The 18671-nt window shown below is 31.7% G+C and overlaps 1 protein-coding gene across 1 annotated transcript in view; it reads left to right on the plus strand.

The window, feature by feature from the left end:
- Positions 1–3170: 3170 nt before the first annotated feature.
- The window catches only part of LOC124372485 (general transcription factor IIE subunit 2-like), a 30331-nt gene continuing 14830 nt past the window's right edge, over positions 3171–18671 (plus strand). Inside the window, 2 exon segments of the mRNA XM_046830887.1 lie at positions 3171–3438; positions 13281–13379. Coding sequence (XP_046686843.1) covers positions 3377–3438; positions 13281–13379 — 161 coding nt within the window. The 5' untranslated portion in view covers positions 3171–3376.

Consider the following 18671-nt stretch of genomic DNA (forward strand, 5'->3'; position numbering starts at 1 on the left):
TTAATTGGAATAAATTGAAAGCAAATTTATGAAAAACATTTCGAAATTAATGACCGGGGGAGGTCATCCGAATCCCCTTAAATTAACACTTCTCAATGTACAGCTCAGATGCTAGGGTAAAAACCTTCATCTTTCATTGTTGTAAAATGTGACCAATCCCTTTTCATGGGGTGAACAAATTTTTTTGACGGATTGAATTTCCAACAAAAGTGTCCCTTTAAGTCACGTCCTGTTAAGGAAATGGAAATTGACATTATGAAGCCTACAATGATTCAGGTGCGTGACTCATACAATGGAACATTCATGACCTACAGTATGACTCGGAAGTCCACTAAGACACAGAAGAAACAAAGGGTTTTAGTAAACCAAAAAGATGTGATTGAGATGAAACGTGGCCTTAATCTTCTTCCATCTCCTTTGTACAATAAGGCAATCCAAATATCAAAAGCTAAGTTTAATGACTTACAAGATCTCAAGAAGTTCTTACCTCGAGAGGCACAACTTTTTTTACGAGGGACTTACATTTAAAGATGGAAAAAAACACAGATGACGATGGAGATGTAACTGTTGGGTAAGTTGTGGAATTTTATTTGTATATTTCATTTTTCCCAACGTCTAATATGCTATTGGAATATTATGAAACAGAAAATTCCATGTCATTGCTAAGGAGATATCTACTGTAATTTTGTTTCTTTCCAAATAATAGAAGAGCATCTTCAAAAAAATAAATAAAATTATCGAGGATTAAAAAAAACAGCACAGAAACAAACTAATTGATGAAATAGAGTTTAGTATTAGTATAATCAAACTCTGTAAAACATATTAGGTTAGTATCAATAATATGTAAATAAATGTATTATGATAACCACACTTCTTCGCTTGAATCTCATCATTTTTTCCCCATAAAACCAATGACTCTCATCGTTCTTACCTGAAAAGAACAACTATCGCTTGTTTGTTTGATTAATAATAAGTTATAATTTATAAAAAAAATAAATTTTGTGCTAATTTAATCACAACTTAGAACGTATAATGTTTTAAACTTTTAAAACGCGTGTTCTCACTTTTTAATTAACTTGACTCTCATCATTATTTGTGTTATTGTGTCCCCGGCCCTTCATGTGTTTAATTATGTAATTAATATTAATTTTAGTATAGAAGGAGCCCAGACTCTAATAATATGGTGGGGCTCGGAAATGGTGATGTGAGTGGCACTGGTTATAAGGAATGAGAGGGCATGAGGTGGAAAAGTGTATATAAATCTATATATATAAATTTAATAAATATATAAATCTAGTTTGCGCGAGTGATAGACTTAAAACATCGAATACAATGTAAATACTATGTAAACACTGTTATAAAACCTAACAGAACAAAGCTGTATATATAAACTTTGTTTTGCTATCTGCATCACTACTGATAAAGCAAAGCAATGTTCAATAAATTAAATTAAATGTTGTGTAACCAGTTGTGTACCTGATGAGACAATGAGACTACCACTTCACCTATTTATATGTGTCTCAGATGTCAAGGCGATGTAGATGTTTAGTTTTGAGGTTTCTGTCGTCAACTTTCAGTGGATATTTTCTACGAACATGACTCCAGATTCCAGGAGTCAAGTCTGAAATAGCCTCAGATACCAGACGCTACAATCAAAGAAAGACAACTAGAGCTAGTCTCAAAACACTTTTATTGTTATTAAATTACATGAAATTCTTTGTTAGCACAAGAGGACATGGTACAATGTTATAATGCTCATCAAATAGATAAGAAACCTAAATGGTAATATAAATAATTTTATGTATGGCACAATATGTACACTGTTACGATGATCCTGGTGAATCCGGCCTAAAATCATCAAATGTACGTATATATTTAATTTTCCAGCAAAAATGATTTAATAACTCCTTTGAGAGAATTTAATGTTGGAATAGGCTTCCACGATATTGGTAATTTATTGAAAAAAATATTGCCGTTATAAGAAAATGATTTTTTTAACTGGGTAGTTTTGTGTATTGGGGCTGGAATATCATTAATATTCTGTTGTAAAATGTTTACGTTGGTAAATGAGAGGTTTGCTTTGCACACTTTTGTAACTTTAAATCAGGATCTCCATTACATATAAGCCCCCAATTGTCAAAATTCTAAGATCTTTAAAACGGTTCCTGCATGATTGGTTTAAGTCTTATTTGCTTAATATCCTAATTGGTTTTCTCTGAGCTTTGTTAACTTTTCTATAAACGGTGACATGCCCCAACAAACAATACCATACCGCAGTAAATACTCAAAATAACCACAATAAATAGATTTTGCCATTCTTGCATCAGTGAGATCTCTAATTTTTATAATGCATAACACGCTGAATTTCATTTTCCAATTAATTTATTGACGTGAGTTTTCCCATCTCAAATTGTTATCTAAAATAATCAAGAAATTTGCAAGTTTTAGAGGAAGTAAAATGTATTTTTAAAGAATGTTATTTATATCTGTTCAACAGTATTCTGATAAAGTGAAAGTTAAGTAATGATATTTTTGAGATATTTAATGAAAGTTTGTTATTCTTAAGCCAGTTAAATATCAACCTCAAGTTTTCTAGTAATTTATGAGATAGTTGAAATCTGTTCTGTGACTTCATTAGACTGGTAGTGTCATCTTGCAAAAAGAATTAATTTGTCAAGATAGTTAAGCTGCTTAGGCAAGTCATTAATAACAATCATAAACAATATTGGTCCCAAAACAGACCTCTTGATAATCCTCAGACAGTTTGCATCACACCATTGTTTAATTTTCCGCATGGTGAGTTGAAGGCGATGGCAATCCTCTGTTTACAACATACAAAAACTAGATATTATCGGCGAATAGCATGAACTTTGTTACAATAGAATCAGCAATATAAAAATTTTGTCTGAATTTGTTTTTTAAGCATGGCTAGTGCATGGATTCTAGTTTTGCCTGATTTGCTCCAGTAGACATTTAATGTATTGGTACTTGTTTATTTATTTGTATATAATTCTCCTGGTCTTTTGTACATTTTCATTTATGGCTGAAATAAAAATACATGAAGATCAACGTTTAGTGTAGTTTAGAAAAGAGTAAGGCTGCATGGAACATTAAACTTAGCAGCTCGAAACGATATCAAAGAAAAAATAAATTAAAAAGATTTTCTTGTATAACCACTGGTTGATATTGGTACTGCTATGGAGTTTACTAAATCAAGTCGACATTCATTTTTAAAAGTTTGCCGACTGCCGAGGATTTTACACTGTTTTTCCGTTTGGACTGTTTAACAAGAAAGTGTTTAGTTATTATTAACAATTTTGTTCGTTAGCCTAGACTAGATTTATTTTCTTTTGAGGTTTTAGAGTAATTGTTTAAAATGGATCCAGCACTGTTAAGGGAACGGGAGCTCTTTAAGAAAAGAGCTCTCTCGACACCCACGTAAGTAGTATATGGAAGAAATTCAATTTTTTATGTGTCACAATAGTACATAAAACCAATTAGGTCAGGTTATAATAGTAGTCATTTTGAACATGTTGACCACAATCACATCAGTCTAGACAATTCTTAATCCTCAACCCAAACTATATTATTGCTATAGCAGACTTTGTGAACAGTTTATTTGAGAGCATCCTATCACCAAATTAATTTGATAGTGACCCTCTCTATACCATAAATCCAACACTCCATAGTTCTATGCTTATGAAAAATTATTTATAAGTCTCAAAAAGTTTTGTAATAAACAATTATCATTAGACTTAGTTGTTAACATAAAGAATAACAACCAGAGCCATTAGTCCCCAGGTTTTAGTGAGGTCTTCTTAGCCCTTACTTCGTCTGGTAAAACTAGTTTACGTTTGACTTAATTCATCTGTTTTTTAGACAACAATATGTAAATCAGACAGTAGCCTAGAGTCCATAGCCATGTGAAAGCGGGAATAGTTGGTCATCAGTAGCAATATGGCAATGCCACCTCAAATTTCAAATAACATGGTTTTAGTGGGTAGGGTAAATCACCCAGTGTTTGATAGCTTACCAGTGTTTAATAGGCCAAACACATTTTGACTTCTGCTAAGCTCATATGCTATTTATAATTATATGTTTGAGATTTGAAAAATTTCTAATTCTTTTTTTAACCTATCCAGTAGAATTCTGGGTATCAATTTACAATAACGTGACCATGGAAAGGTATGTTCATTTTTTTCCCCTGAAAACTACAATTTTTCCTGAAAACAATAGTGAAGAAAAAATTCGTCGGCAACGAAAATCAAAGGAGTTACGATTTTTTGAAAACTCTGTTTTTGACAGTATCTCTGGCAATTTGACTGAAATGATGCTGACAAGTACGTTAATTCTGTCAACGATGCCTGCCCGCTGCGCAGTGCTGCGCACTGCTTGCTCTTTTAGAAAAAAAAATTAACTCGAGCTTGCAAAAGTCGAATCCCAGATCACGTGATGCCCCTGATCCTTAACCCTCCAAGTGTTGTTCGACAAAATTTTGTCGGTTGTTATTTTCCATTTTTAACGCAATAATGCCCGAAAGGCATCAATATAATACAATAATATACTTTCCCCCCAGTTTATATGCACCTGTGATAATAATACTTGGCTATAAATGCCCAACCCATGAAAAAAAGTCCATTTTTCATGGTCACGGTATTGTAAATAAATACCGAATTCTGTATTTGGAGGGAAGCAGTTTTGGTGAGAATTCATAGAGTAAGTTGTTATCAGCATCTAGAGCTTCACTTAACAAATAGGCTAAGAGTTGACTATTTTAAATATATATTTTTTAAATTGCCAATTAATTAAAATTTGGGTAGCGGTTAAAATTAAAAAGCGGTTTTTTATATCGAAGAATGTAATCATCGATACCTAATATTTGCATCTCAAATCCTAGACTATCAATCGATATAAAAGTATCTATAGTCCTCAATAACAATCATGTTTTAAATTAAAATATGGATTTAATATTTACAGTGATGAAACAAATTATTATAAGAAAACTGAAGACGACATATTTGCTCCTCTCACAGTTACAGTTGTTTCTTCCCACAAATTTCACATAGGCCTAATGGATTTTTTGGTACGAGTCCAACATGTTGAAGCCACGTAAAACATATAGTCTTATCATCTTTCAAAACAATGTGGTGTAGTTTTCTAAAATTGACTGCCATTTTTAATAATCAAATGTTACTTATATGTAAAATTGAAATATTACCTTACGTGTATTATTTGAAAGTGTTTACAGCTGTTAATATAGATTATTTAAGTTATTTGTTCAAAATAATTAATCAGTATCGATTGATTATATCGGTGGTTATGATTATGTAATTAATATCATTTACCAATTTCGATATAAAAAACCGGGTCCGCTTATTGTACCCTACCCTAAAATTTATATGATATATACAGAAAGAATGTACATTAAATTCTCTTCAGTGCTGTGTAAAACACAATTAGGTATCTAACCTTAACCTCAAAAAATAGAGAAACTAAATCAATCACTGGATTGTAAAGTTGTGTTCAAACCCAGTGTTTGATTATAACTATCAAACACTATATTACATGATTTCTAATGTTTGATAATTTGTTTGTGAAGCTTTTAAAAATTAAATATTTTATGTAGAAGTTAAAATTTTAGTTTTTAAAATTGTAGTTAACAGCTGACTAGCCTATTAACATGAACCTGAACAAATTTTATTTTTCGCTTATGCCGCCAAAAAAGAAACCAAAGTTTGCCTATAAACACAAAGATCTCTTACTTGCATTGGATGCTGTTAAAAAAGGTGAAAGCATAAATTCTGCTATCAGGCGTTTTAGAATTCCACAATCAACTCTATTATGCAAGCAAGGTACAGTTGGAGGAATTTAGCTGTGCTCGTGCAGCCCTAATACTACCCTTTCAAAAAACGAACGCTATCTGTGTGGCGGGTTGCGTTTACGTGCTAGCCGCTGAGATGAAGGCGCAAGAATCTCTTAACGACTTTAAACTCACGATTTCGATTTGCCGATTATTATTCACACATATGTTATTTTCAAAAACACGTTAAACAACAATATAACAACTGAAAAAACAAGGATAAGTCCTATTATTGTTATTATTTGGTATTCTCTTATTATTTAATTTACAATCACTTCAATAATATTTAATTAATTTAAATGCTAGAATATAATTTTCAAATAACAAATGTTACTTAAAATGATTGTTCTTCAATTCCACTCAAGCTGTCCTCCTCTTCTGGGTCACTGTCACTGCTGTCTGTATCCGAACCAACTGATATAATAAGGGATTCTATAATATTGTCAATATGGGGTTCTGCGGCTGCATAGTCCCTTTCGATTTTCTCTACGTGCTTGCACTTTACTGACCAACTCTTCTGCGCCCATACTTTATATCTTGTCTTCGCATAGAGCTTTAGCTTGATACATAGTGAAAGATGTATTTCTCATAACCACATAATGTTGACTTCGGCCCAAATTAACTCAATGGGATTGAGGTCTGGGTGGTAGGGCGGAAGTTGTAAGATGTCGTGACCCTCTAGTTGAACAGTTTCGTCCAAGGCGTACCGGACATGCCTTGGTTTATATAGCTGCACAAGTTTGTATAGTTCAGGATAAAAGAATATCGTCGCAGAATGGTATTCCGTTTTTTTGAAAGCCACAACTTCATATCTTGCTTCCTACTTTTTGAAGTAGGAGCTTTATCAATTTGTATGTTATGGTAGGGCGCATTATCGACTACCAGTACTGAATTTGGTTCTAAATTCGGTAACACTTTTTCCTTTATCCACTTCATAAAAATGTCCCCATTCACATTGTCGTGGTAGTCTCCACTATGGTTGCTTGTTTCCAACATGTAAAAGCATTGGGCAAGAACCCTTTCTCTCCATCCGCATGGATAATTATTAGTCTCTTGCCCTTGGAAATCGGCATGTGTAACCCTTCATTTGAGCCATTTGGCTAAGTTTGGTTAGATACGTGAGACGATAGTATATAAGTTTCGTCTAAATAAATTATGGGGCGTCCTTGCTCCCTGTAATTTTTCAACGCTCTCAAGTATGTTATCCTCTTCTCTCGGATTTCTGGCTTTTCAATTAATAATTTCCTATTGTTTGCCGTCCTTCTCCAAGTAAATTTTAGGTCCTTTAATACCCACCTAAAACTTTTCTCACAACCCTGGAAATATATTTTCAGCCATTCTTTTGTTACGTATGTGACACTTACACACATTTATGGTGAAATATAAATAAAGTAAAATTATATAAATACATTTATCACAGTTCAGTGTATAGAAGGTGATTTAATTCAAAAGTATACAAAATTGGGCACAACAATTTTTATTATTTTCCAAGCAATACATGTTTTTATGGCTGTTACGTTTGTGACATGAAAGGCACTCATCCTTAGAGTGTTAGGTACATAATGGTAAAATTCTGTTAATTTTTCCTTCAATAAAATTTAAAATAAAATTAATTGCATTCCTAATTAATATTTACGTACAACTCTTAATTAATCAATGTACCAACACGTTTTGAATACTTGTTAAAAATTGTGATTTGTTGTTACGTATGTGACAGGTTGTTTGTTACGTATGTGACAAGTATAACTAGAGTACCAAGAACACTATTTATGATAAAAATAACAACTTATTCTATCTAAAAGTGATATCCTTACAACTGAACTGAACCAACAAAATAGGTAACTGTTACCAATTCACATAGAAAACGTTACAATAAAACTTAGGTACTAAATTCACATATACTGTATATTAAGGTTCCTTATAACTATTTCTACAATATTAATTTTTAAATAAGTTGGGTACACTTTTGTTCTAAGTAAAACTAACAGAAAATAGTCACAGTTTAACATGTACAGTTTTTGGAAACTGATAAAGTACACGAACTCAACGGTTTTAATTTTAGGTTGTTCCAACACCCGAATAATGTCTTTAGTAGCCACGAGCCTTTCATCATTTTCATCAATTTTAAACAGTGTAGTATCCTCCCCATACTTTCTCAAGAAAGTGACTACAATATCTTCATTTACTTTGCTCTGGCAAACTGCTACGTAGCGAAATTCTTTCATTTTATTACTTAATAATTTCACTAATACATAGTCACCAGGATTTTGTGTTGGACATTTCTATCAGTGTTTGATAATGGGCTCTTCATCTGTCTCCATCTGTGCATTTTCCAGTACTCTCATACTTATCATCATCAGATTCATCACTGTAAGCATCTTCATAGTGTAGCCGTCGTCGGGTTGACAGTTTTGTAGCGTCATATTCTTCATTCTTAATGTCAACTTTAAGCACGAGTGATTTTGATGTCCTGCTAATCAGTATCTTGTGATCACTATATGCTTGAAAGTGGTGCATTGCTTGAATACCAGTTATTTGATGAATTTTACCCCATCTCTCCTCAAGATGTTTTCTATTATGATCTATTTCTTCCTTTGAAACAATAGCCGAATTTCTTTGCATTTTTCCAATGCCACTCTGTAGAAATCTTCTGGGGTATTAACAAAAGCTTTCCGACCCTTTACTACTCTCCATACAATCCTCTTTACCATCCCTCCGATACCATCTACAGCCTCCTTCTCATGGCTGGAAGCAAAAAAATTCCAGTTCATTGCAATACCAAAGTCTTCCTCTGCAAAACAAATATTTGACATAGTGTACCGGCTTTTAAATTGGCCGGCACAGTTATCAGAAAATATATGTAAATGTTTTATTTCTGGAGCTATTTGATTAATTTCTTTTACAAGAACTTTTATAAATGTCCAAACAGAGTTCTTACAATGCTTCAAATCATCACTAACACAAGCAAAACTATAAACTTTATCATTATGCCAACCTTTTATTTTTTGTACATAAATCAGTCTGGGAGGCTTTAAAATAAACAAATAAATAGATTAACTTGGTAGATAGGCTAGGTTAACTAACTTCCTAAGTTAATTCTTCTTCAAATTGATAGCTTTTGTATCATAACTTAATGTGTCACATACGTAACATTTTGATCTGTCACATACGTAACACAGTTTACTTGCCAAAGAATAATATTTAAAATAAAATAAAAAATATCATATTAACAATCATTAACTTGACCTTACTTTTACAAAATGTTATCCATGTCAACATTCTAGATGAGATGCAGTTTAAACTTGTTCATGTTTCTTGTTACGTATGTGACACTGTGACATACGTCAGAATTATTTGGAAATAAGGACTTGTTTACTTACCAAGTTTATTTAAATTTAGCTCAAGTTTATGTAAAATGTCCAAGCTTCCTCTCTCTAACCTCATATCTAAGAAACACTTATACACTAGGTAAAATCAGCTGTTTTAAAAAACTAGATTATTGTTATTAGTAGACTGTCTCATCAACAGGCAACTTTAACCTAGAATAAAAATAAATATACATCTTCTATTAAACTATTTTCTTTGGATTTGGTAAATTAAAGTATTTTACAACATAAATATGTCTTAAAAACTAACTTTAAATTTATTTCATTTTTTAACACTGAGGTGTCTGTTATAAAAGAATGGCTGTTTTGTCCCTTAGCGCCTCCCTCAAAAGTTTTGCAGTCGGTATTCGATGTTCTTCAACATGCAAATTGTCAACTATTCTACGTCGTTGACGGTTTTTGTTTGGTGTAGTAAAACTTGCCTCACACATGTTACTAACCTTCAACTTGTTAAGTTAACTGTTTATTTTAGTCACAACTCGCTCTGACACTCCAGTTGCTGCAGCAGTTCTTTGGCGAGCCTTTGACAACGGAATTTTAACAGTTTGATGGTCTGCCTCTTCCTTCATAAATGTATAAACATTATTCACAATTTCGTGAGCCTGACTATGAATAGGCTTTTGACTTTAACTTAACAGACATTATCGGTAAAAGCGAAGCACAAGCTACACTCAGCACTGTCACAAAACAGACTGATTGTGGCGAGTGCGATGAGTTATTTGGGCCAATACGATTCCTGAAAGGAGGGTTTTAACCATGAGTCAAAGGAAATGTTTTCGGGACGCAGCGTATAATGCTACCCCGCCACCCCTCCCGCCCATCACCACACACTCCAGGTCACGCGCACAGCTAAAGTCCTCGAACTGTATCTGGTAAAACACCACTAGATAAGGAAATGGGACCACAGCCTCTTCTTGAGAGGAAATGCTTGCTAATAGGGTAAAAGGTTTAGCTGCTCAAGGATTTCCTGTCAACAAATTAGACCTTTCCACTTCTGTCCATCAGATCACTAAAGATCTTCATTTGTGAGATGAATCCCCAATGTGTCCCCATGGAATAAATGGCTTTGTCTGTTCCTTATAAGGCATCCTGAAATCTCTGAAAGGAAACTAGAGAAGTTGAGCTCTGTTAGAGCTTCAGTAACAGAAGAGTTCATAAGAAGTTGGTTTTCTCAGATGAGTAAATATCTGAAAGAAAATAACTTTTACTATGTGCTATCAGACCCTGCACAGGTTTTCAATAGGACAAGATATCTTTTTTCTTGTGTCCAAAAAGCGGGAAGGTACTTGGCATAAGTACAGTAAACGTATTTCTTTGAATTTATATGTTTTTTTTAATAAAATATATAACTTTTTACTAGTGTATACACATTTAATAGAAACTAGATTAATTAAGGATCAGAATACATGCATTTTTGTCTCTACAATAAAGTCATTGAGGTATGTAATTTTGTCTCACTTTTTTCTTTAATACTACCAAACAGGGAGGTTAACTAACCCTACATTCATGAAGTTTTTAATATTTTAATGTTCTGTTTTTGTGCTGTGTGTCTCGATATCTGTTATCTAAGTGAACCGGGGCTGTGGACCAGTGCTTCACAAAATATCGTGTACTGTAGTTTGGATCGAGTGAGTACTTGTCAATCATGGATCAACCATCCACTAGTTTAGCGAATCGTAGTGAATTGAGTGTGTCAGAGTGTTTTGTCGGGCATGTTAGGAGTTTACGTTTTGACCGAAACAAGATTATTTCCTTCCTTTTAATGGTAAGTGTTCTCTATTACTGTCCATTTATACATTATTATTGGGTTTTTAAATGTTCTATTACATTTTTACACTTTACATAAATTTCTTTTCATTACTTTTGAATTTATATTTCAGATCCGCTCCTCTAGAATTCAATATTTTACTGATAGGTACTATCTTGAGGACGTTATTTGTTGTTGTTGACATTAGATTATGGAGGCACTCGTCTTAATCTGATAACTACTAGGTCTAACTAATTTGTAGCGCGAAATTAAGAAAATGATCCTTCATTTGGGTAAAAATTCTGCTCATTTCAGTATTATTTTTCATTTATGTTTCCATGGCGCATCCGATGACGTCATCATTAGGTTGAATCACAGTCACAAAAGTTCACTTGATGCCCGACTCGTATGTACAACAGGGAAATATTGCTTTGTGCGTGAAAAGTAGTTCAATATTTTATGTTCTAAAATTTCGTTATTTCTCATTTCCACCCTGTGAAACCTTATATTGTTTTGTTCAATAGTATGATTCCAATAAGTTAATAATGCAAAACTCATATTTTGTCCCTCCGGCCGTTACTTTTACATTTACTGCCATTTGTAAGCTCTTATTTACTGTTATATATTGAAAATTCATGTAACTTAAAAGGATTGTTACATTTCAAAAAATGGTCTGTGAGGCAAGGATGTAAAACTGCAAGGAATCATTAGACAATAAGAGGAAAATTTGTGACAAATTTTTAAATCTGTGGTTGATTTTTTTTCCTAAATGAATTTGCTTTTAACTCTTAAAAGTGTGGAGAGTGCAGAGTTGTCTAATAATTATCTAGGTAGAAGAAAAGCGCATATTATAATCGATTCACAACAGTAGTGGTTTTTGGTTAATAATGTTAATATCGGTCAGCGTCTAACAGAAATAGAGAATCAGGTTCATTACTTGGTGAAGTCAAAGTGAGTTCTTAAAAGTGTGTGCTGATAGTAAAACTAATTATTGAGGAAGTAATATCGGCTCTTTATTGAAGCATAATCATTAATAGAACACCAGATTGTTTCACAAAGAGAAGGTAGATTATATTATTCTGTATTTTTGTATCAAAAAGGGGAGTGGAAACATTAGAAAGTACATGAAAGATTTTTAAAACTGACTAACTCTGTAACTAGATAACAAGAGCCGAAATAACGAATCAAATAATAAGTTTATTGGGTGAATTGTGATTGGATTGTGCAAGGCTCTGACAATGTCTCTAACATGCTGGAAATTTAGTTAAACATGTATAAACCAAAATTTTAGAAGAAATCCTGACATATTTTTCACCTTGCTGTGCTTATAAATTTTTTTGACATACATGCATTAGAAATTAGTGTTGAGATGTAATCATACATATTTACAGCTCTGAGAGGTAACAATTCTACAAACAGTGTTAAAATGTATCCTCACTCAATGTCCACGACGAGATGGAGTGCTAGAATATAATGGATCAGTCCCTTAACAAACAGCTAAAACTGTGGTATAGTTAGCATTAAATGAATTGGACCTTGAATTTCCAGCTGAAGTGTATGTTGATATTAATGAATTGGTTGAATAGACGAGTTGTCATGAATCCATTGTTTAACAACAGTTTGGTACAAACTTTTGAAGTGTATTGATTTATGATAAAAGATCTAATAAGTTCCATGCTTTGCTTATCTTAAGCTGATAAAATTGAAGGTCTGATAGTTAATAATAACCTAATGAAAAATGCATAGGTTTAACATTTTAAAGAATAAAAAAAGTTGCAGCACCATTTAAAGTTGATTCTGATCTAAATGTTACAGTACACAAAGGGAAAAGAGATACTTGATGAAACAGGTGAAGACAAACTTTCACACCTGGATGACTTGATTGATAATGCAAGTTATTATCATTCTGCTCATGATATCTCACTGTTGACTGAACTAAATGACAAGTGAACAAAGATAGAAAGAAACAGAGGATGTCAATTATTTTGTTTTAATTGTCTTCTTTTGTTTATGAAAAATACAACTTTGTTTATTTTCTATAAAAATGTCAAATCGGACATGGCTAGTCTGAGATAAGTTGGCCAGTGATTTTTAATAATTGAGCTGAAATAAGTTGATCAATGTCTCTTAATAATTAGGTTTACATTAATTTTTCTTGTCATCTTATTATCTTTAGTAATGTTCATATTGTTGTGTAGAATTTCTTGACTAACTTATGTTATTATTAGCACTTTGATCAAATAAAAAATATTTAAAATAAAAAAAATCACTAAACAAACATTTACAGAGTTGAGAAGAAGAAAAATGAAAGTGTATCCTCTGCACCAAAAGAAGATGGAAAGAAAAAATCCAAACCTCCCCAAACATCATCTTCTGGCGGTGTTAGGTAAGTTTTACATATAATTAATTTAGACTTTAACACATTACATACAGAATTCTTCTGTTTTGTATTGTATTGTATACTGATCCTTTTAAAAGTGACTCTTTTTTTGGAATGATGTTTGTAAAAGGCCATGTATTTTAATAGATGGACAGTGAAGAAGGTAAAGGCATTTTAAGTTTATAACAAACAAACTTTTGTTTTTGTTCATATGTGTGTCAGCCACGGTGCATCAGCACTGCTACCATAGCAAAAAGATGGCCATTCGTTGGATACTACTCTCGCATCAAAAAGTATAGATAACCTTAGTTTGGTCGTTACTCAAACTAACTAGTTCATCGAAAAATTACGAAAGTTAAATTAAAATTTAGCTTGTTTATTTTTGCAGCTAGACATAAATAAAATTATTTACAAACATTAAATTTAAGTTTTTATGTTGGTGAGAAAGAAAAATGGTACCTCTTTTGGTGCTTTTCAACCAAGTTACAATTTTGAACATTCGTAACCAGGAAAACTTGTAATTCTATTAAGACCCAAGTTTTATGCAAGATATTTACAAGAGTACTAACTTGGAGTATGTAGTTGTACAATTTTTGAATTATATGGATAAAGTTGTCAAACCAGTTGTTTGTAAACCATTTTAACTTTCATTCTCAACCAGGTTCGGTTAAAAAGAATTCAGTATTGGTCATGTTATTGAGTTTATAGCCATTATTCTTTAGGGCAGTTTATTTTTGTAAACTCAATTTAATAGTTTTCAACACTGCTTTAACTTAGTTAAACAGATTTTATTAACTTGCCGCGGTTGGTGCATGCTCATTGGAATTAGTTTTAATTAATTTTAGTTCTATTAGTTAGTTTCTGGTTAATGTTCAAAACTCAGGTATCTGTACTTTTTGATCCGAGATTAGGCAAGCATACTTCGACAGGACAATTTGTTGACCAGCGGCGCTGCACGGTGTCTAAGATTTTATATACATGAAAGAATGTGATAATAAAATTTATGATCTTATAGTATCATTGTAAAACAACATCTTTAACGCTATAAACTGATTTTCAAAATGTGATATACTTGTTTTGCACTTAGTTCTCGCTTTCGTCACAATTTTACAAGAGCTTTTCTCAACAGCGTTGCAATTTCTCAGCTTGCCTCGTAAAATGCGACTAATGCGATCACAGCTTAAACCCTGTCAAACATATCATGGAGAGAGTCCATATAATCTACAAGAGAATAAATAGAGTAACTTTAAGATAAGATCTACAATGAAACAGGTGACTCGTCAATATAGTTTAAAATATATTAATCCTAACAAAAAAAAAGTTGTAAACATAATTAATAATTCATTGATAAATAATCAATATTAATCGCACAAACAGTGATCCAGTATGTATATAAAACATTAAATTCTTAAGGTATAGGTACATGTTATAATTCATATTAAAATTAAATAAAGCTAGATGTAGCTATTCTTATCCTAAAATAAAATAATTTACAAAACATAAAACACATTTAAAAATAATTAGTGATAAAATAAATACAGTGGAATTAATATATATATATATATATATATATATATTAATATTATATTTATATTTACTTTTGTAAATTTTGTTTGCTTTGTTGTTATTTTTTATTATACCTTTTTGAAAACGGCAAAGCCGAAATATTAAAGGAAATTTATATCAAGAAGTCTAATAACTGTTTTATATATATATGTATATATGTATATATATATATATAAGTAGATATGAATATGGCGGTTCTAGCTCACTTTTGGGACAGTCAGAAAATCAAGGGAAAATACTGTTTAAAGGACAATAAACGAATCTGTAACTCACGAATGAAAAATTAACTGAATCCGTTCCAAAAGCGACCCAGAATCCCCTACTGACCAAAAATGAAAAATCACGAATGAAACCGAATCTATAGCTGTTTGCTTCTATTTTCTTGAGCTGAAACTTAGTCAAATATGCTTCGAAATGATCTCATATCTGCTTCTAATCTACGAAAATTCTGTAGTAAATATATTAAAATCTTAATGAAAAAATCTTGGAAAAGTTAAAGAAAAAAATATTGAAAAAATAGTATAAAGAATTTAAATTACCTCATACAAACCAATATAGTACTATTTTGTCCTATAAATATACTATTTTTTCAATAATTTTAAGTCTTAGTTTACAGATTTTTCTATAATAAATAGAAGAATCTATCACTGTTTTCACCAGAAATTGTGCTGATTTCTGTCAAATTCAAGTAAAAAGCATTACTTTTTCAAATTCATAGTTAAGAAATTTTTACCTTATAAATAGAACAATGGCACGAAGTAAAATAACATGTCCATACTGCAAAAAAGATATTTTTGAACACCATTATACCCGACATTATAGCTCAAAGAATCATCTGAAAAATAAAGATATTTATGACAAAGAAACTAAATTATTTGAGGACTTGGGCTAGAGAAAATCAAATTGATGATCACCAAAACATGTATAATATAGAAAAATTAAGGGAATTAAAGAAAAACTTTAAGGAAGATAAAAAAGATCTAAATCTATTTAAAGATGAAAAAATTCAATCAATCGCTGAAAAATTGTCCATTGAAACAAACGATAAAACTAAGTCTGAAATGATCGAAGAAATTGACAAAACTCTTAACGAAAAACATAAAAATATCATTGATGTAGAGGTTTTATCCTCAATTCACGGTCTTTTCAAGCAATACATTTTAACAAATTTAAACGATAATTCCATGTCAATTTACAAATATCTATTAATTATGCGCCCAGAAATTAAAAGTTTAATAGAAAAATTTCAAGACACTGTGAAAAATAGTAAAGGATATCTCTCTTTGGAATGCGAATACGAACGAACTTTAGTGAACGGTGAAACACAAACGTGTCCAATGTACTTTACTATAAAAGCAGACGAGATCTTTGATGTAAACGATTTTATCACTAAGCAGTTTAATAAATTATCACATCGAGAACAGACAAATCATCCAAATAGGGGTTCAGGATGGACATTCAAAAGTTGTAAACAATTAGTTTTGAGCCTTAACAAACACGAAATGATGAACGCAGGATCATATATCGATTTACCAAAGAAAATCAAAGATAAGAAAGCTTGTATAAATATCAAAAATAAAGATGATTTCTGTTTTGTTTATTCTATCCGATGCGCTATTGAAAAACCCGAAAAGAATGCTGACAGAGCAAAGCAATATGAAAAATTTGTAAATGACGAGATATTTTCAGGTTTCGAGTATCCAATGTCCTTAAAAGATATACAATCATTTGAAAAACGAAGTTACAATTCCAAGTATAAGTATCCTAAAATGTCTATCAATGTCTATACTTATGACGAGAAACTCAACATTGTTCCATTACAAATTTCTGAAAAATATGATGCCGAGTTAGAAGTTGATTTATTGTATGTTAAACAAGAAGATAAATCTCATTATGTTTTAATAACCGATTTAAATAAACTCGTGAGTTCTCAGTTATCTAAACACGAACATAAAAAATTGCTATGTAGAAGATGTTTAAGCCATTTCTACAAATCTGGAGATTTAGCAGAGCATTTAGAAATTTGCAAGCAACACGAAGTTTGTAAGCCAATTATGCCCTTTCCAGGTCAAACAACATCATTTACTAATTATCAAAAGAAATTTTCTCATCCTTACGTTATTTATATGGATTTTGAGAGCATATTAGAAAAAATTCTGACATGCAAGAACAATCCACAAAGATCGATTACAACCAAGATTCAGAAGCACATTCCTTATGGTTTTACTCTATATTTAGTGTCAAATGTGACAAATCGCATGTACAAACCTATATGTTATAGAGCAAAAAATGAAGAAGATTTGCCAAATGTTCCTGCAAAATTGTTTGAAGAACTCAATAAAATATCAAAATACATAGCTACAAAATATAATTCTAAGAACAAAAAACCTATGAAATTGACTGAAGAAGAAGAAATTTCATACCAAAATGCAAACGTTTGTCATATTTGCGAATGGTCTGCTTATGATGTTGGGTCAGTTCAGTATGGTTTTACTCCTGATAGTTGGAAAGATAAGAGTTATAATAAAGTGAGAGATCATTGTCATTTAACCGGCAAGTTTCGAGGCGCAGCTCATGCATGTTGCAATCTGAATTTGAAATTTCCACAAAACATTCCAGTTTTCTGTCATAATATGTCAAATTACGATACTCATTTGTACATAAAAGAATTAGCTAAGAAATATGGAAACGTTGATTTGATCGCAAACTCAGAAGAAAAATATATAAATTACTCTGTAAATTCTGGATACGGGTATGAGTTTGATGGTGACAAACCTAGAAAGTTCATAAAATTCTCTTTCGTAGACACATTTAGATTCATGGCCTCGTCTATTGAAAAGTTAGCTAAAAACCTCAAGAAAGAAGACTTCAAACATACAAATCATTTTATACAAGATGGTCTGAACGCAATTCTAGAAAGACAACCAAATGACGAAGAAGAAATCTTTAAAATTCTATCTGGAAAAGGAATATTTCCCTATGAATTTATCGATAGTATTGAAAAACTTGATTACACAGAAGAGCTAAAAATTCAAGATTTCTATTCACTTTTAACAGATGAGAGCATATCTGAGAAAGATTTTCAACATTATTTAGCTGTTTGGAATAAATTAAAAGAGAAAAATCTAGGAAATTACTCTGATCTCTATAACATCCAAGATGTTTTATTGCTTGCCGATATATTCGAAAATTTCAGAAACATTTGCCTAAATTGCTATAAACTCGATCCGGCACACTATCTAACAGCTCCCAGTCTCGCATGGGACGCAATGTTAAAATTAACGAAAATTGAGCTTCAGCTAATTAACGATTATAATATGTATTTGATGATTGAAAAAGGTATTCGCGGAGGCATTTCTCAATGTATTAAACGATATGTGAAAGCAAATAACAAATATTTGAAAGATTTTGATAAGACAAAGCCCGAAAACTATTTGTTATACGTCGATGCTAATAACCTTTATGGGTGTGGCCTAATGCAAAATTTACCATATAACGAAATCAAGTGGATGGATCCTAAAACTTACACAACTGCAGAATGGAAAGAAACAATTTTGGAACTCACCGGCGACGAAGATTATGGCTATATTCTTGAAGTCGATCTTGGATATCCAACAAATTTACATGAACATCACAAGGATTTACCTCTTGCTCCCGAACATTATAAAAACAAACTTTGCACAACTTTACTGGATAAAACTGAATACGTTGTTCATTCGAGAAATTTGAAGT

This window comes from Homalodisca vitripennis, unplaced genomic scaffold (assembly GCF_021130785.1).
Source record: "Homalodisca vitripennis isolate AUS2020 unplaced genomic scaffold, UT_GWSS_2.1 ScUCBcl_3351;HRSCAF=8835, whole genome shotgun sequence".
Lineage (NCBI taxonomy): Eukaryota > Metazoa > Arthropoda > Insecta > Hemiptera > Cicadellidae > Homalodisca > Homalodisca vitripennis.